At 37.0% G+C, this 20,347-nt stretch overlaps 1 protein-coding gene and 1 long non-coding RNA gene across 2 annotated transcripts in view; one reads left to right on the top strand and one right to left on the bottom strand.

The window, feature by feature from the left end:
* The window catches only part of LOC120483795 (uncharacterized), a 2,059-nt gene extending 1,605 nt beyond the window's left edge, over window positions 1–454 (bottom strand). The window contains exon 1 of the long non-coding RNA XR_005623655.2: window positions 67–454. This is a non-coding gene — a long non-coding RNA (uncharacterized LOC120483795). The remainder of the gene's footprint in view (window positions 1–66) is intronic.
* Window positions 1–20,347, top strand: part of kat2b (K(lysine) acetyltransferase 2B) — a 20,884-nt gene extending 537 nt beyond the window's left edge. Inside the window, exons 2-18 of the mRNA XM_039679022.2 lie at window positions 5,617–5,755; window positions 6,009–6,154; window positions 6,637–6,723; window positions 7,601–7,782; window positions 10,389–10,580; window positions 12,268–12,365; window positions 12,453–12,578; window positions 13,559–13,698; window positions 13,787–13,995; window positions 15,356–15,482; window positions 15,588–15,698; window positions 15,894–16,037; window positions 16,150–16,264; window positions 16,744–16,774; window positions 16,864–16,927; window positions 17,019–17,103; window positions 18,859–20,347. Of these exons, the coding sequence (XP_039534956.1) occupies window positions 5,617–5,755; window positions 6,009–6,154; window positions 6,637–6,723; window positions 7,601–7,782; window positions 10,389–10,580; window positions 12,268–12,365; window positions 12,453–12,578; window positions 13,559–13,698; window positions 13,787–13,995; window positions 15,356–15,482; window positions 15,588–15,698; window positions 15,894–16,037; window positions 16,150–16,264; window positions 16,744–16,774; window positions 16,864–16,927; window positions 17,019–17,103; window positions 18,859–19,052 (2,190 nt within the window). The 3' untranslated portion in view covers window positions 19,053–20,347. The remainder of the gene's footprint in view (window positions 1–5,616; window positions 5,756–6,008; window positions 6,155–6,636; window positions 6,724–7,600; window positions 7,783–10,388; window positions 10,581–12,267; window positions 12,366–12,452; window positions 12,579–13,558; window positions 13,699–13,786; window positions 13,996–15,355; window positions 15,483–15,587; window positions 15,699–15,893; window positions 16,038–16,149; window positions 16,265–16,743; window positions 16,775–16,863; window positions 16,928–17,018; window positions 17,104–18,858) is intronic.

The following is a 20,347-nucleotide window of genomic DNA, read 5'->3' as shown; positions in this document are numbered from 1 at the left end:
TTTACGTCTACAGTGCAAAGTAAAAGACTCCCTTTTATATGTTTATCTGATAGGTGAAGCTGTTACCTTACTTTACTCACTCTTGAATTTGCAAGCACAGCACAAAAAGCCATCTCTTTGTCCTCCATTCTTTTAAATTGCGAATGTATGCTTTCGTGCGCTGGTCACTTACATTTGTGCCCAACAAAAATATATCAATGAACTAATTTCCGCGATCTGCAGAGATAATACCGCTGCCTTTGCGCATAGTGAGCAAGATGACGTGAACATTGGGTGCTCTTGGCCGGTAGTCAATTTGCTTTTATTTTATTTTTTTTCTTTTAACAGTGATTGTCGTTTTTTATTGTATTTTGTCAAGTCAAACTGAAGGCTCATGACGCTTTGGTGCGAGAGTTTTGCTAGAAAGGAGACAAACTGAAGTTGATTACTCAAGAGGCGAGAGCGGCGTCTTTGTTTTGACAGGATGACAGCTGCTGGAGGGGCGTGGTCTGTTGTCGGGGGCGGGGTTTGTTGCTGGGGGGCGTTGTCTGTTCATTGTTGTCAGATCACAAGAAAGAAAACATACAGTATATGAAGAGCCAACTTACACAAATGTTAAAATATTTAAATAAATCGTTAACCCTTTCATGCATGAATTATGATAACCACAGTCAGGATTTTTTCCTGTATTTGTTTTTATTGCTTTTAGGGCATGAAAAACAAGATTTGAACTTTGTTTTACACATATTTTACAAAGAAATTTTCAGATGTCCACATCAGTGGTTTTGTTTTTTGGCACAAAACAATATAACAACATTATATTCATGGTAATTAATATAAAGGAGAGAATCCATGACTCTTACAAAACAAAAAAGCATGGGGAAAAACATTAATGTAATGTAATAGTAATCATTGATATTATTTATGTTTTTCCAGTTCATTTTGTTGTGGTAATGTTATGGAAAGAGAAAAAAATGTATATAAATGCACAAATAGAGTGACAAATAGATCTCAAGAAAATTTAAGGTAGTAGTAGTAACTAGAATGTACATTTCCAGACGAAAATGTGAAGTGGTGCTTGCAGTGGCAAAAAGCTCGCTCGGTTGCTAGGGTGTTCTGGGTGGTTGCTAGGGTGTTCTGGGTTGTTGCTAGGTGGTTGCTAGGGTGTACTGTGTGGTTGCTAGGGTGTTGCTAGGCGGTTGCTAGGGTGTTCTGAGTGGTTGCTAGGGTGTTGCTAGGTGGTTGCTAGGGTGTTCTGGGTGGTTGCTAGGGTGTCATGGGTGGTTGCTATGGTGTTGTTAGGCAGTTGCTAGGGTATTCTGGGTGGTTGCTAGGGTGTTGCTAGCGTGTTCTGGGTGGTTGCTAGGTGGTTGCTAGGGTGTTGCTAGGAGGTTGCTTGGATGTTCTGGTATAGGTGGTTGGTAGTTGTCACAGATGGTTACTATGAAATTTGTAGCATTTTCTTGGCATGATTTAGCACTTAGCTAAACAATATTAGCATGTAGCTATTCTCTGCTAGCATGTGTAGCATGTAGCAAGTCATGTTTGCTAGCATGAGTCAAAAGACCCAACCCCCATCGTGATACAATGTTCTGATGCTGAGATATAGCTGTTACAAAATGGTTGCTAGGGTACTCTGTTTGGTTGCTAGGGAGTGGCTTGGCAGCTGCCAATCATGAAGCTCCAAAGTCAATGTGAATGTATAAACCAACCCCCATCTCTATACGATGTTCTGATGCAGAGATGTAGGCCTTGCAAAATGGTTGCTAGGGTACTCTTTTTGGTTGCTAGGGAGTGGCTTGGCAGCTGCCAATCATGAATCTCCAAAGGCTGCTTGTCAGTATAATTGATATAATACAACTCCCAAGCCTGTATGACATTCAGAATGGAAGATATCCCTCTTTAAAATTTGGTTGCTAAGGTGCTCGATAATGGTTGCTAGGGTGTGGCCAGAAATTGTTGAGGTGATTCATGATTGGCTGTTTGCTACCCCGAGTCAAACGAGACCACCCTTGTGTTTCTATGACACTTCTATCCGGAGATATCCATTTGATCTCTTTCAATGGAAGTCTATGGGAGTTGTTGCTAAGGTGCTCTATATGGTTGCTAGGGCGTGGCTTGATAGCTTCACAATGATCCTGAGAGACTGATTGGTCGTCTGAGTAAAATGAGCCCGCCCCCTTGTCTCTATGACACTATGATCCAGAGCTATGTTCAATACAAAATCCCTATGCAATTTACCATAGTAGGAAAAACACATGCATTTGATGGGACATCCTTCACCATAGTAAGTCAATGGGGAAAATTTTGGGTAGCTCCTGCCCCCCAGGGGTGCAACTTTTACCCCATTGTGAGGTATGTTCTTACAGAGGCTGCCAGCCTCTTCAAATGTGGCAAATCACACGTTTTTCCGAAATCGTTGTTCGGAGCTATGAGTCGTCAAAGTTTGTCTCAATGTTAAGTCTATGGGATTTTTGGGAAATTTGTTCGCCCCTGGGTCGAACACCGTACCCCCGATCTCTGATAAAAGTGATAGGACACTTCTCTTCAATAGGCCGCACGATTTGATGCCTCATTCATTGGTCTGTGACAAAAACTGTGGACGTAGGAGTGCGCCAAACTTTTTCCTGGAATAGTATAATGCTATACTAGAAATTTTAAATAACATTGGGGTCAATGGGGGAAAATTTGGGCAGCTCCTGCCCCCCAGGGGTGCAACTTTTACCCCATTGTGAGGTATGTTCTTACAGAGCCTGTCAGCCTCTTCAAATGTGGTAAATCGCAGGCTTCTGTGAAATCCTCGCTCGGAGCTATGATTCGTCAAAGTTTGTCGCAATGTAAAGTCTATGGGATTTTTGGGAAATTTGTTCGCCCTTCGGGCGAACATCGTACCCCCGATCGCTTAGAAAAGTCATAGCACACCATTCCCGAATAATCCGCACGTTTTGAGACCTCATTCATGGGTGTGTGACAAAAACTGCGGGAGGAGTAGCGTGCCAAACTTTTGGGCCGACTCAAAAAACACAATAGTAATAGTGTTGCCTTGCTTTCAGCAAGCACCACTAATAATAATAAAAAAAAAATAAATGACAATAACAGTGATGACAAGTACAACATCTGGGCATTTTAGGAGTTAAAGCCAATTATTCCAGATATTCCATATACACACCAGCAAACACAATCCCGACATCACCAATCTCACCCCTAATTTGCGCAGACATTTCTGATTTTAGCTGATAATTCTGAGTATGTTCAAAATGGACAGATTCAGCTCTTCTCTCAGAGAAAACCTCATCTGAAATGAACAATGTTGGGGTAAAACATTACAAATAATGTGCATTACATTATCAGATTACTTTTTTGATTTAAGTAATGGATTACAAGTAAATGCATAATGTAATCAGATTACTTTATTAATGTAACTGCAAATTATAATCTAATCAAACGAATTCATTAATTACAGCCAAAAGAAGGGACTGCAGATGATGTATTTTCAAGAACAACAGTCTCAGTCAGTAATAATTGTAGCTGCAATAGTGATGCATGATGTCCAATTAGGTGGACAGATGATTAATCAGAATTTCCTCCCAATCTAAATTCAGTACTTGCAAAATGTAAAAATGATATGGCTTCTTAGATTTTACTTGATGTATTTATAGAGTCTCATAAAAGGAATTTATAGAGTCTCATAGAAGGAATTAATGGATATTCAAGACTAATGCAACTTGACATTTCTTACTGGCCATCGGCCATCTTGGTTTGGAGAAAAAGAATTCCACAACCAATGGCTTGCCACTTGGTGGCAGTGTATAGGATTATACACTAGTGTCCAATGTAGTGGTTGATGTGCAACTATGCCATCAAAACCCAGGCATACACAAGGAAATGGATTTTTAATAGCTGTCCACTGTAGTGATCGCTGTGCGTGAAAGAGATAAATACATAAATAAAAAAACATGAAAATTATTAAATTCATTATTAAATCACCCGACTAATCAATAAATGTCTGTATTTAATTTTAGTACTATAGTTTGCCTTTCATTTGTCAAACCACGGTCCCTCGATTTCAACGTCACCATCACTAAGCTTTCGCCAACTCCAAAAAACCCCACAACAAAACCCATTTTCCCAGAGAGATTTGATCTAGAATAGTTTATAAGAGCACAATTATAAGCATAACAACAAGGATGTAAAAGAGGACTTAGTTTGTCAGTTCAGCATTATATTTAATGTCCCAGACAGTCTCTGAAGTCCCATTTAACCAAAACCCCATTCAAAAAATCCATTGACTTCAGGACGGTGGAACCAGAAGTGCTAAAATGCTAACTCGCTTCTGGCCTACAAAGTGATGTCATACCTGCACCATTCTAGAAATCCAATCAATTCCTGATGGACAAGTCCTGTCCCACATTTTTTTCTTTTTCGAAAACCCACTTCACTTGGATATATACGTCATATTTTGGAAGAAAAGACTATCGCAAATTCACAACTTTCATTTTGTGCGGCGTTAAGCACAAGCAGCATGTGTCCTTTCATATCCGTACGCAGGTTTACGGTTGTCGGTATGTCACTCAACAATAGTGGGCATCACTTTTTAGAGGTGTTCCAGCATTTACGCGATGATTTAATTTTGATTAATTACGCCCTCCACAAAAACAATCTCATCAGCATTATAAACATAGATTACTCCTAAAACCTGTAAATCTGGAATTCTCTATGGACTTAAAAATGCCAGCATTTAAGGATGAGCTTTAAAGGGACAGTTTATCCTCAAGTCAAATCTGTAAAAATGTCTTGTACCCAAAGGAAGATATTTTGAAGAATGTTTCTAACCAAACAGGCACCATGTATGGAAGCTTGTTTCCACCACAGAACAAAGCATTTTAAAAGATAATTGCGACTTTTTTTATCTCACCTTTGCTTGTTTACATCTTACAACCCTGACTTTTTTTTTTCTTCAGAATTGCGAGATATAAGCGTACAATTGCGAAGTCAGAATGAAGTGAGTGTTACTATAGATTGTCATAAAGTTAGAATTGCAAATATAAACTTGCAATTCTGAGAAAGACTTCTTATTTTGACTTTATTACACACAATTGCGACCTTATATCATGAAATTCTGACTTTATAACTGACTTTTTAAGTTTGTCACGCAATTCTGACTTTTTTCTCGCAATTGCGAGATTATATCACGCAATTCTGAATAATTGTAAGATAAAAAGTCCCAATTAGTATTTTTATATTTTATTCTGTGGCGGAAACAAGCCATTAACTTCCATAGTATGAAAAATAATAATACTGTGGAAGTCGATGGTGCCCCACAAATTTTTTTAAAATATCTTCCTTTGTGTTCAGCAGAACAAAGACATTGTTACAGCTTTGGAACAACTTGAGGTTAAGTAAATAATACAGAATTGAACTATCCTTTTAAGGTTTTTGGATTACTGCACAACATAATAAAATCAAGTTTGAATTAATTTTCTTTTAAAAAGATATAGCCTACTAGATTCTGTTGGTTTCACTGCAGTTTTTCCAATACAGGTTGTTGTAGCTATACGGTTTATTAGTGTGAACTTATTCTTAATGTAGTCATTTTAGTGTCCTATATTTTGACTAATCTGTTTTGTACCCCAACAGGCTGAAGGAGCTTGTAAATGTAATGGCTGGAAGAGTCAAAATCCCCCACCCACTCCTCCCCCTCCAACCCCGCCCAGGGCTGAGCAGCCAATCGCTGTTAACTTAATGGAGCCGTGCAGAAGCTGCAGCCACGCCCTCGGTAACGACTGCTTGTGTAATAATAGAAAACAACAGTAGAGTTCAGGAAGATAAAATCCCTTTTCTGTCATCCATAGAAAAATTGATTTTTAGTGTTATAATGTGTGTTTTTACACCGCTTAGTTTACACAAACTACGTATTTGAATATTTTTTTAGAGGTTATATTTAATGTTAATTACTTCTAGTCAACAGTTCCATGTTTTAGCCACATCATTCGTAAGGCTTTTCTCATTTATTTGTGTTTCTGGCCCAGGTGACCATGTGACACACCTGGAGAATGTGTCAGAGGAGGAGGTGAATAGATTGCTTGGAATCGTACTGGATGTAGAGTATTTGTACACATGTGTCCATAAAGAGGAGGATCCTGACACTAAACAAGTTTACTTCTCTCTCTTCAAAGTGAGTTTTCTGGGTTGTCGCATGTGGTGCAACCATGCATGATTCCGTTTTGGAAATATTAAAAATATTGATCGCTGAATGAAATGGTGACACTTATCTGTTTATGTATCACAATGAATATAATTAACACAAGTTAAAAGAAGCCTCATTTATTTGTTCAAAAAATCTAGGAAAAAACTGTAATATTGTGAAATATTATTACAATTTAAAATAAGTGTTTCTTAAGATGTTTCAAAATGTAATTTATTCCTGTGATTGCTAAGCTGAATTTGGTCCTTCAGAAATCATTCTAATATACTGATTTGGTGCTCAAGAAACATTTCTTATCAATGTTGAAAATAGTTGCTAGAACTTTTTTATGCAAACCGTGATACATTTTTCAGAATCCTTTGATGAATAAAAACGTGCTTATTAAAAATTAATGCTACTATTAATCCATTTTACCTACCTACCTATCTTTTTTTGTGTGGAAAATGTCTTAGTTGCTACGGAAATGCATCCTGCAGATGGGAAGGCCAGTGGTGGAAGCTCTGGAAAGCCCACCTTTTGAAAAACCAAGCATTGAGCAGGTATGCTTTGAACAGCATTGAATATCTATTATTTAATATTTCATGATTTGGTGACATCTTTGCTAAATAGCATTAAATAGTAATACATTTTTCTTCACCATCATATTCAAACATCATATCATAAACAATATCAGCGTGAGAAAGTTAGAAGTGTGAAGGTGCAGATAGATAAACCGCATATGAGCTCAACAACATTTTTTTTTTTTTTACATTTTCAACTTTCTTTTGTATGTAATGTTGCTGTTTGAGCGTGAACAAGGTCTGACAGTTTACAAAGTCCATTCTAAATGAAGTATAGATTCTCTATATAAGTAAACAATGTTTAGTAACTCCCTGAAACACTATTTGGTTTTCTTCCAGGAACGAACACATAAAAGTATTCCTCATTTAAATAATTCCCGCCCAAGGCATATGCAAAAAAAGGCCTAGTTGAGTTAGTACTAGTAGTGTGTTGAAACTTACAGTTGTGGTAAGAAGGTGTCATTTTTCTGAAATACACTCAAAGAAGTTGGCCAGTCACAACACACTGTTCCAGCCAACCAATCAGAGCACATTGAACTTTTCTTAAAGACGGGCTTCATAGAGGGAGGAACTAAATAGGGTGTTACTATTAATATTAAAAAATATTTTGAATAAGAATATATCATTTTGAAAAAATATATCATAAAAACCTATTTTAGTAGACCCAAAAAAATAAGATCAAGATTTTGAAAAAGGGCATAATAGGTCCCCTTTAACTACATTCACAGCTCTGTTTTCTTGGTTAATTTGTAGGCAGTGTGACGAGTCTGTGAGATACCAAACAGCCCTAGACACATTCCTGACATCCTTGCTGTTGGTGTCAGACAGATGTTTTTTCATATTGTTTTTGTTTCAGGGTGTGAACAACTTTGTGCAGTACAAGTTTAGCCACCTACCCTGTAAGGAGAGGCAAACCATTGTGGAGCTCGCAAAGATGTTCCTGAACCAGATCAACTACTGGCAGCTAGAGACGCCTTCACAAAGACGGCAAAGAGCGCCGGATGATGACGTAGCTGGTTACAAAGTCAATTACACTAGGTGACTGGATGTTTTTTTAGGAGGGGTTAGGAGGGTCTAATTTTCCATAGGGGAAAAGAAAATGTTATTTTTCCCTTCTGTTTTACACTTTATTGTCATTTAAGGATAACAAGAAATAACAATTGGCCCTATTTCTTAAAGAGCCCCTATTATAGCATTTGAAATGTTCCCATTTTTGTTTTAGGAGTTCCCAACAGTTTAACGTGCATGCAAGGATAAAAAACACTTTATTTGTATTATAATATGCATTTATTTTTACCCGATTTGCTCAACGACTCCCAAATGATTCGTTCGACGATGCATTTTCCCAAACACCTCCTTTGAGTGACGCGAATCTGCGGCGATTGGTCAAATGACCCAGTCAGTTGTTATTGGTAAACCGTAGGCAGAGACTGTCGGCAACGGAACGCCCATAACCAGGATTATAGCTCGTCAAGTGTTGAAAACTGTATATAGTGTTTGAACAAACGTGTCAGAAAAAGTGCACTTTCCACACGGTCCCTTACTCGCGTCTCCGTCAAGAGCGAGCTTTCCCGGCGAAACTCACATTGCGGTGGCTTTTGAGGGGCAGTGCTTATTATATAGAGCGAAGTCATATTTGGCTAAGTCGTTTAGGAGGTAATTGCCATTTTTCAATGAATGTCTGGTGAATATCAAAAACAAAACTAACTTTACCCCGCTTAGAAGCTGCGCGGAGTGTACACAACACACACACACAACACATTATAACTATATTGTGCATGCTACAGAAAACATAACAGCAAACAGTTTTAATAATACTTACAGACTGTGATTCGAAGGAGGACGAACCTGATCCATATACACTGGATACTGAGCCCTCCTTCACGGACAACCGGCTTGCGAATCCACGTTTGAATTCATTTAGGTTTTTGAATGATTTGTCATTAAAATGATGAGAACACAAGGTTCAGGCTATACTGTTGTGGTATCATTGCGAATATGAACTCTAACCACTGATTCTTCACATGCTCGTCCCTGGGCAATGAAAACTGTCTTTGCAATGTAGAACACAGCGTCTTCTCGACATGATGCGATTCAGCTGAAGTTTTTGAATGTGTTCTATACTAGACTTCAAGTTTACACTCCCGTCTGCGCGCGCAGTTGTTGGTAGCGGGCAATGAGCTAATGTTTTGTATCTACGTCACGACGAAACAGCTAATGACTCGTTTCAAAAACAATTCATTTCATAGACTCAGAGTCGACTCTCACTTTTGAAAGACAATAACTTTATATACGGTGCATTTTCAGATATAAATCTTTGCAGGATGTTTTTATTCCCTTAGAGCTATATTCCACACTACATGAACAGTCATTTTCAAAAATCCATGATAGGGGCTCTTTAAAGTCAGCATGAAACTGAAGTTGCGTTTTTTTGCATATTGTGACGTATATCCGAGTGAACCGGCGTTTAAAACTAGAAAAAATGTAGGGACTTGATTTTGTCCATCTAGAATTGATTGGATCGTTGGATGGTTGTGATTCACTATTGGTGTGATCTCATGTGAGTGACAGGTTGCCCACCCTCTAAGATGTGCACGGATAAATCATTTACAATAATACTGTAATATTCCATCAAAATTTTTTGGCCTTTTTTGATTTCGTGGTGACTTTAAAGGATTAGTTCACTTTTGAAAAAACTTTTGCTGATAATTTACTCACCCCCATGTCATCCAAGATGTCCATGTCTTTCTTTCCTCAGTCGAAAAGAAATTTAGATTTTTAATGAAAACATTCCAGGATTTTTCTCCTTATAATGGACTTCCATGGGAACCAGGTCCAACCGAGGTCCAAACGACAGTTATAACAGTTACAGATGCAGCTTCAAATGTCTTTAAACGACACCAGACGATGAATAAGGGTCTTATCATGCGAAACGATCGGTTATTTCAAAGCTTATTCCAAAAATGTAACTTTTATAAGGACAAATGCTAGCCTTTCTCCATTCTGTGAGGCGCGTTTGCAACGTCACGTAATACGTAATTACGTTCAAAAGGTCACGGGCGACGTAGCCAGAAGTACAGAGTCAGAGTGTTTACAAAATTTTTAACGCATAGGTTGAACGTGAAAACTAACTCAAACGCCGTTTACAAAAAAGGAATTAAAAGGTAAAACAACGATGTCGGACGATTTTGATTCTGTACTTCCGGCTACGTCGCCCGTGACCTTTTGAACGTAATTACGTATTACGTGACGTTGCAAACGCGCCTCACAATATATTACAAGGCTAGCATTTGTCCTTAGAAAAGTTACATTTTTGGAATAAGCTTAGAAATAACCGATCGTTTCGCATGATAAGACCCTTATTCATCGTCTGGTGTCGTTTAAAGACATTTGAAGCTGCATCAGAAACTGTTATTAACTGTCGTTTGGACCTCGGTTGGACCTGGTTCCCATTAAAGTACATTATAAGGAGAAAAATCCTGGAATGTTTTCATCAAAAACCTTAATTTCTTTTCGACTGAGGAAAGAAAGACATGGACATCTTGGATGACATGGGGGTGAGTAAATTATCAGCAAAAGTTTTTTCAAAAGTGAACTATTCCTTTAATACACATTTCCGGTCTTCTTGTGTGTTTGTGTTGCAGGTGGCTGTGTTATTGTAATGTGCCACAGTTCTGTGACAGTCTTCCTCGGTATGAGGCCACACAGATTTTCGGACGCACTTTTCTGCGCTCTGTGTTCACTGTAATGAGGAAACAGCTGCTGGAACAGGCCCGACAGGAGAAAGACAAACTACCGCCTGAGAAACGCACACTCATTCTCACACATTTTCCCAAGTAAGCACACAACAACATAAACAGAAATAAAGCCTTTGGTTTTTACTCGTACGCGAGGGTTCACGGAAAGTGTGCTTGACGCAAATTTCGTCTCCAGTTGAGTACGAGCTTACTTTTGTAGGGCAATTTACAGATAGGATGAATGAGGACCAGGAGTTGGAGATGCAATCAAGGAAAGAACATTTTACTGAAGAATAATTTGCAGTTCAGTTTCATCAGCTTCAACACTCAACAAGGAGTTTGTAGGCCGCTCTGCATACACACTCATTACAGCAGCAATTATACTCTCACACAAGTCACTAAGCTATGTCATCTTGTCAGGTAAAGTTATCCTGATTGGTTAAGGCAGTGGTTCTCAAACTTTTTCAGGAGGAGGCCCCCTTGTGTAGGGCGAATCCTTTTGTGGCCCCCCAAAAGAAAACTCATAACGAAAACATCCTCAAACGTACAATTTTACTTACAAATTTTAGATTGTACCAAAAACAAATGAATTTGTACAATGCTGGAACAACAGTTCTGTTTTTAGCTTTATGTCTTTGAATATACAAAATTAGTTAAATTGTACATTTCATTAAATATAACATTTTTTTTTATAAAAAATGGTTTTGACAGTTAACAGTAATATTGTCTGAAAAGTGCAACAAAAGTATTGAATACTGAACATTTGTGATGTTCATAGTAAAAGATAAACACTGAAAAAATTAATTTGCTGATTGTGAAAAAGTGCATTAAACTTCTTACGTTTTAAGGTAGTAAATGACAGTGGCTCAAGTTTGGTTTGCAAATTTGAACAGCAATCTGTTTTTTCAGCAAGAAACAAAAAAAAAAATCTACTCTACTTAAAGAAATACTTTTTCAATATAGAAGACATACAATTTTATACAAGTTTTACAATATAAAATAAATCATGCAATGCAGATTTTACATAGGACAATCCAAACTTACATACAGGTAAAATACATTTTTTTAAATAATTTCATATTCTAGAATTTCTTTGCGGCCCCCCTAGCGCCATCTAGTGGCCACGGCCCCCAGTTTGAGAACCGCTGGGTTAAGGCACAGATAAACTTAAAACAATTCCACATATGGGCTGTTCGACTGAAGAATATCTCCATTGATTATCAGGACATCAGTCAAATCCTGGTTTAGGCTCACTGACTCACTAGTTTCTAGGTTCCAATTGTCTTGCAAGATGGCAGATCACCTCCCCTGCATGCCATTATTTGTTTACATAACTTTTGACCTGGAAACATTCCCAAAACATATTGATAAGATGTACTTTCTCTTAGTAAGAGGCTCAGACAATATTCATCATTATTCTCTATTGCAGATAAGTAAAGTAAACGTTTTAACTAAGAATTATCATATAGGCAACAGGCTCGAGTGACCCCTAGTGACCTAGGCTGTCAGGGTCAGCTAGAAGAGTAAATATTGGTTTTAACAGAAAGAGAGAGCATGTTTCAGTGAACTGACATGTAAATCTCATAAGCTTGAAGAAGTCATTCAAATCTTTTGATATTTACAATATTGATTAATAGCTGGATTAACAACCCTCAAAGGATATACATTAAACCAGCATTGAAGAATCCATCCCTGCATCTTCACTGGCGTGAAATATGATGTATACTTTGGGCTTAATATGTTGATTTTGTGTGCATGTGTATGTGAATGTGTGTGTTGTGCTTAGGTTTTTGTCTATGCTGGAGGAGGAGGTTTATAGTCATAATTCGCCCATTTGGAGTGAAAACTTCATGGTTGGTTTATCAGGTGGACAGATTCCTACAGGTGATTAGCAATGTTAGAGTTAACTTTATTCAGTCATTATGTGGCGTGGCTATGTAAACAAACGTTTCTCTTCTCTGATTGGTACAGTGATCAGTGCTCCACCCGTGACCCGCCCCCTGTACTATAGCAGTAGTCCTGCCCCAGTGGAGCTGGCTGGAGGAGGCAGCTTAAGCCCGGCCCGGAAAGTAGCATCCGTTCTGGAGCCCAATCCAGGTATCAATTTATTTCATAGAATTTCATTCATTGTGTGATTATAAATTATAGAAAATCACGTTGCCATTTATGTAGTCTTGATGATAAATCTACACTACTATTCAAAAGTTTACTAAATAAAAGTATACTTTTATTCAGCAAGGATGCATTAAATTGATCAAGTGACAGTATAGACTTTTACTTTGTTACAAATGATTTCTATTTAAAATAAATGCTTTCTGTTGAACCTTCAATTCGTCAAAGAATCCAGAAAAAAAGTAACACGGTTTCCTAAAAGATTTTAGGTAGCACAACTGTTTTCAATGTTGATGATCATAAGAAATGTTTCTTGAGCACCAAATCAGCATATTAGAATGATTTTTTAAGGATCATGTGACACTGAAGACTGCTGAAAATTCAGCTTTGGGAATAAATTACTTTTTGAAAATAAATAAATTATATTTTTTAAAAGTAATTTATTCCAAATTTCACTGTTTTTACTGTATAAAACCCCCCCTGATTTTTTATTGATATATTACAATAATTTAACAACTCATTTGCATGTTCACGGTTCTCTGATGATAGTGACATGCAGGTAAACAAACAAAAAAAAAAATCGAAAATAAAATACATCTTTTAAATGGTTTGAATAATTACTTAAAATGATTTTTGATGGTTTAGATAAATATAAGCCGTTCATTTAGTTATAATTAATAATAATTACACTTTGTATGATTGTATCATTACTTTATGATTTGTTTTTACCTATTTAATCCATAAATTTAAATATCCTTACATCATATTTTACATGATAACATAGAATATCATATATCCTACTTCATCATGTTCCAAATCTATATGTACTGCAGATATTAAATGTAGTAAAGTTGCTAAATCCTCTTGAATCAGATTAGAGGGTCTGTGAAGAGTGTTTCTTGGCCATCACAATGACCACTGATATCTGAATATCTTAATAGATTTGACTTTATGCACATATGTAGGTGGAGAGAAGCGAAAGCCTTCTGAGCCGTTATCTCACGAGGACTGCAAACGACCTCGTGTGGTTGGTGACATTCCTGTGGAATTAATTAATGAAGTCATGTCCACCATTATAGACCCTACTGCCATGCTGGGACCAGAGGTAAAACAGAGAGTGTGTCTGATGGATTTTCGGTCTGACATATGACAGTGCTCATTCTCAAAGTGTTAAATGTATCTCTTTCTCTCAGACCAGTCTTCTCTCAGCTCATTCTGCGCGTGATGAAGCTGCTCGATTAGAGGAGAGGCGCGGCGTTATTGAGTTCCATGTCATCGGAAACTCCCTCAACCAAAAGCCCAATAAGAAGATCCTCATGTGGCTCGTTGGCCTGCAGAACGTCTTCTCTCATCAGCTGCCACGCATGCCTAAAGAATACATCACACGCCTCGTATTTGACCCGTATGTTGGTTACCATTATCCCCATTTTAATGTACTAAACACCTTTGTCTGATGCTTATAATAACAAGTCTGTTGTGAAGTAATTTAAATATTTTCTTCTACAATAGGTTTACAAGGTCAAAAACACTTTAATATTCTCATAATATCATCACCTCTTTGCTTAGTTTCTAAAAACGATTTGATAAAGGAATTGGTCTCTAAAACCCTGCTTTTTGAGAGTTTACTTTGCTCTGATTGGTCAGATGGCCCAGTCTGTTGTGATTGGTCTACCACAAACTAAACGCCCCTACAATATCTGAATTTCAGATCCAGAGGCTTCTACAGCACTTGATACACAGTGATACGAACAGTAACTATGCCATCGGTTTTAATGTATCAATTCAATGGGCCCTATTTTAACGATCTAAGTGCACGGCACAAGTGCATTTAAGGCGTGTCCTCCGAATCCACTTTTGCTAGTTTAACGACACAAAAAATATTAGGCACATGGTCTAGACTAGAGGGCTTGACCCTATTCTCTTAATGAGTAATGGCTGTGTTTTGGGCATAACGTGAATAAACCAATCAAAATCTCCTCTCCTCTTTAAATAACAAAAAAATACTGCACCACTGACTTTAGACCAGGTTTTTGTTGGTCAATAGCGCAGTCTATTTCAGTTGCCTCAAAATAGCAACGCGCTAACAATGCACCCGAACACACCTAGTTTTCAGACCAGTGCGAAAATGGACGCAAAATGCATTTGCCAATTATACAACGTGGTGCAGGACGGGAAAATGATAACGGCGTTGGGCTGAAATGAGCAAAAAACACTTACGTCGCGCCTGGTGCCATGCGCATTGCGCCAAGTAATTGATAGGGCCTATCATCCTCATCCTGCAAAGTGCATGCAATGTGGATTTGCTTTTGCAATGCAGAAAACAGCATCTTCCTGACATGTCGACAACACAAATCAATCTCCTCCAGGCCTCAGCTACAACTACAGTGTTTGAGGAAGGGTCAAAGTAGATGTTGTTTGTCGGTAGCAAATGAAGACCATAGACTGCCATTATGAAAATCTGTTGCAAACCAACATAGGTTTGTTCAGGAAGTATGGACTGAAATTGGAATACTGACTGTTTGAGGCAGTTCCAAATCCTTTGGGAGACAATAACTACATGTATCATGCACTTGGAGAGAACTTTTACATTCACAAACAGCTATATGACACTACATTATTAGGGGTAGCTTTAAAATGGTGATTTTCTGACATTTTAACAGGGTTAAATTGCATTGGTTTAATGGGTTTTAATGTAACCTATTGCTTCCTGTTAATTGATAGCATAACATTGTTATGAGTCAATCTATTTCCTCTTTAAACAGGAAGCACAAGACTCTTTCTCTAATTAAAGATGGCCGTGTTATTGGGGGAATCTGTTTCCGGATGTTTCCAACTCAGGGCTTCACTGAGATTGTGTTCTGTGCCGTCACCTCCAATGAACAAGTCAAGGTGTGTTCTCTTATAATTATGGTGATGCTTTTCCATTATTATTTGTCATTCCTGCTTCCTTACTCATTCCTAGCTTGATCCGTATTCATTTAATTGCTGTTTAAGGGTTATGGGACTCACCTCATGAACCATCTGAAGGAGTATCACATCAAGCACGAAATTCTCAACTTTCTCACCTACGCTGATGAATACGCTATTGGCTACTTCAAGAAGCAGGTTAGTGTTCTATTACTTGTTTTAGAGAGCTGGTCATTTATTAATAAAAGTTTGTCCATACAAATAGTACAGTGGTATTTTATTATGATAATAATAATAATAATAAGTAAATAATGATTGGTTGGAACAACATATTTCATTTTTGGGTGCTGTCGCTTTAAGTATGTCCATTTTGTTACTCTCATTTCATGTCAGGGATTCTCTAAGGATATTAAAGTGCCGAAGTCTAAGTATGTGGGCTACATTAAAGACTATGAGGGGGCCACGCTCATGGGCTGTGAACTGAACCCCTGCATCCCTTACACTGAGTTTTCCGTCATCATCAAGAAACAGAAAGAGGTGTGTGTGTGTGTATGGTCAAATTCATGACCAATTCAAACTCAGTATGGTCAAATTCATGATTCTGTTATCACTTAAAGGCTTTCTATTTCTTTCTCACCCTCTATCTCAGATCATTAAGAAGCTTATAGAGCGCAAGCAAGCGCAGATTCGTAAAGTCTACCCTGGCCTATCCTGTTTTAAGGAGGGAGTTCGCCAGATTGCAATTGAGAGCATTCCAGGAATCCGTACGTCTCTCTTTGATATCTAAATATATATATATTTTTTTAAATTAAATAATGATAATACAATATTTTATGTTTTATTATACAAATGTTATTCATTATATTCTGAAAATATTTTATTATTTTAACAAAATATACATAAGTATATTTTCTGTAAGATTTCATATTTTTTTATGTTCTGTTATGCTTACCAAGGCAGCTTATTTGATCAGAAATACTGTATAATACAACTTAAAACTTGTAATGTTTTCTATTTGAAAATATTTTAAAATATAATGTCCAGTTCCTGTGATGCTAAGCTGAATTTTCAGCATTTTTCTAATTTGCTGATTATCAATGTAGAAAAAAAGTTGTGCTGCTTAACATTTGTGTTGAAACAGATATTTTTTTCAGAAAATTCAAAAGAACTTCAATTAATTGAAATATTATTGTATATATAATACATTTAATTTACACTTTAATTTACTTCTGTCTTTGGACAGGTGAGACAGGGTGGAAGCCTTTAGGGAAGAGGTGAGTGTGTATCTATTAGTCACAGCTAAACAAATCTTATGTAACTGGTTTTGAAAGTAAGTTTTGTTATTTTGTGTCATTTTTCACAGCAAAGAGCTGAAGGATCCTGACCAGTTGTACACCACCATAAAGAACATCTTACAGCAGGTCAAGGTAATGTATATCTGCTTGGCTTTACATTACAAACACAATAATTATGAAAGAACATATATGGCTAATGAGGAATATGTATTGTACCCCTCAGTCACACCAGAATGCATGGCCCTTCATGGAGCCTGTAAAGAAGAACGAGGCACCTGGTTATTACCAAGTCATCCGATTCCCTATGGGTACGCAAATATCTCTTAAACACACTGGACCACCTTACACTTACTTTTGAGCGTATAATGAATGAGAGTGGGGGTGGGGACGATATACCGGTTGACATTATAAACCAGCATAAATTTTGGATTATCGTATCTGTAGCGATTACACGCTCACATGATGTTGCCGTGCTGTGCTGTCGCGAAAATGCATCATTTGAATGCGTTTTTAATCCTTGTGGTTTAAAAACAAAGGATTTTAAACCATTCAAGTGTAAAAGAAAACTCATTTCGGTGCATATAGGCTGTCTGAGCGACGCACACACCTGAAACTCTTTGAGAGTATCCTTGTAAACACAGTCATTTGTCTTAACTCTGAAAGCAAACATATAAGAAAGAAAGTGCATTAAATCAGTGCATGAGGTCTTAAAGTGACAGCAGCCGTCTGTCATTAATGTTAATCAAACAACATAAGAAATTAGATTTTGACTGAATCACTTTTGTAGCTGTAATAAAAATAAATGTATATGTGTACTACTGTACATACTATTACATCGATTACATTTGATTACTTTATACAATTAGTAATTTTTCTTTTTCATTTGTGTCTTTGGTTTTATTGTCCTATTGCTTAGAATTACTTTCTTTGTTCTTATTTTATCACTGTTTACTTGTCTGGAGTAAGCTTGTTTTTTTACTTGTTAGATTTCTAAAATTCATATCATAAAAACCTTAGTTAAAGCAAAAAGAACTATATAGTCATTGTGAATTAAAAATACTATATATATATTAGGGCTGGGTAATAAATATCGATTTCTCGATATTAATCGATTCTCATTTTTACGAACCGATATCGATTCTTAAATCTCAAGAATCGATTAGTCATCCTGTTTCATTTGAATGAATGGGACATTGTATCGCAGCTGTGCGCATCCAAAAAATCGCAATAATCTTTGTCCTTTGTTACTATTAATATGAAACAAAGTCTCGATTTTCAAATTACGTCCATTTTCTTTAGAATTTCAAAAACATAAATAGCGTTTTGCCGCTGTGGCGTGAGATCGCTCTGGCTCAGCTCAAGAGAAGCAGGAGCGCGGATCTCTCTTCCGGGTTAATCATACCAGTCACAGCGCGAAATAAACATGAATGAGCATCTCAATCAGCGTTTCAACCGTGGAAAGACGTCAGTTAAACAGCTTGTAATCAATGTCATCGTCATATTTACCTCAGAAAACCCACATCAACTCGTTAGTCAGCTAGAAAAATAATAACTCCAGAGAGGAGCATTTTTGCTAAATATATACACCATATTACATATGCATTATAATCTTAATGTTCTTCAATATTTAATGCATATTTGAATAAATCTGACAAGTTTTTATGACAGTCACCATTTAAATGTTTATATTTCATATAATCTTATTATAAAAATAAATAAAAGTGTAATTTAAGAGTTTGTGTAGCTACAAAACAGTTCATTATTACCTTCATATTAGGCTAATGAAGTCTATAGGCTACAACTAGACTCCCGTAGTTAACTCCCACAACATTAGTTAAGAGATTTGATTTCCTTGAGAAAATTTGCCATTTATTGTAACTGATATCCAAAATAATCGATATTGAATCGAATCGGAATCGAATCGAATTGCAAGCTTGTGACTCGAAATCGAATCGAATTGTGAAATTTGTCTCAATACCCAGCCCTAATATATATATATCGGGATAAATGATTTTGGACGTATTACCCACCCCTAAATGAATGAATGTTATTGTGCATTGCAGACTTGAAGACGATGAGCGAGCGCCTGAAGAGTCGTTATTACACCACTCGGAAGCTGTTCATGGCCGACATGCAGAGGATCTTCACTAACTGTCGAGAGTACAACCCTCCCGAAAGCGAATACTACAAATGTGCCAACCTACTAGAGAAATTCTTCTACACCAAGATCAAAGAGGCGGGCCTCATCGAGAAGTAATCCAGCAAGGGGGCGCAAGTAGTCCCTCTGTTTCCCTCTTGCCCCTCCCTTTTCTCTACCTCTTTTTCTCAACATTGATCATATACAACTCCCTCATTGTTTTGCGTCAAAAGGAGGGTTGTCTGAAATGCAGGTGTTTGATGTGTGTGAATATCCGCATGACCACCACGTGTGGAAAAAGTCTCTTTCTTGTCTTAAAAATTCCTTCTGGCAAAATCGCGGAACAATTTTACGGTATGCAGTACGGCTGTATGCATTTGGTGTGCATGTGGTCATGCTAGTGTGTGTATATAATAGTGAAAATCTGTTTATATAGATCGATTTTACGAAAAACTGTATATTTTATATAGTACCAACCAAGAAAAATTACTCTAATTACCTAATGTTGTACCTTCAAACGGCACTTATTTATTATTAAACTTAAAGAAATGTTGATAAATACTAGTATTCATACGATGAATATTCCTAATTAGAAACCCGCACATTTGCGGCCTTTACCAGAGCGTGTACGTGATTGGCGTAAGAGGAGCATTCCCTGTGCAGTGACAAATACAGTCTTAATATGCTAATGAGAACGTACAGAATCTGTATGTAAAGATGACACGTGCAATGACTCGTACTATTGTTGTTTTCTAAAATATTTGTACTTTTAAATACTTAAGAAGAGATGGGCTTTGTACTACATTCGGGGAAATGGGGGATAAAGCTATTTTAAGGTCTTTGTACCTTTGCTTTGAAAGACATATTTTGTATGTCTTTTAAATGCTTTTTTTTGCTTTTAAAGCATATTTTATAGAATGATTACATTTTTAGAGCAACTAATGTGAACGAAATGTCTACTTTTGTGTTGGACTGTTTCAGTAGAGAGTAATGTTGCACAAACTGCACATCTTTTTTGTGTTCTTGCACTTTTTTTACATAGAAATTGTTAAATCAAACAAAAGAAACAAAATTCACAATCATCTACTTGTGTTATTACACCTGTTAGTAATCAGATGACATTTTTTCTGTTGGTTGACCAATTTAGGTATGTTATTAAGCAGAAAATGCATTTGTATGTATATATTTTAATTGAAAATGAGTCAACAGACTGGAGTTTCTTGATTTGTGCAGAATTTGCTGGTCTAGTCTAGCATATCATTACGTAGCTTAACAGTGTTTCCAATACTATAAAGCCAAGTAAAGGAAGTTTATTACTCATCCAGGAAACCTGTTTCCTACATGGCCGTGCTCGTGTTTTGTCTCTCTACGATCTCTACAAGACAATAAATAATAAAATAATTTCAAATCAGTAA

The sequence above is a fragment of the Pimephales promelas genome, chromosome 18 (assembly GCF_988280905.1).
Source record: "Pimephales promelas chromosome 18, fPimPro1.hap1.1, whole genome shotgun sequence".
Lineage (NCBI taxonomy): Eukaryota > Metazoa > Chordata > Actinopteri > Cypriniformes > Leuciscidae > Pimephales > Pimephales promelas.
This window is presented reverse-complemented; position numbering and strand designations above follow the sequence as displayed.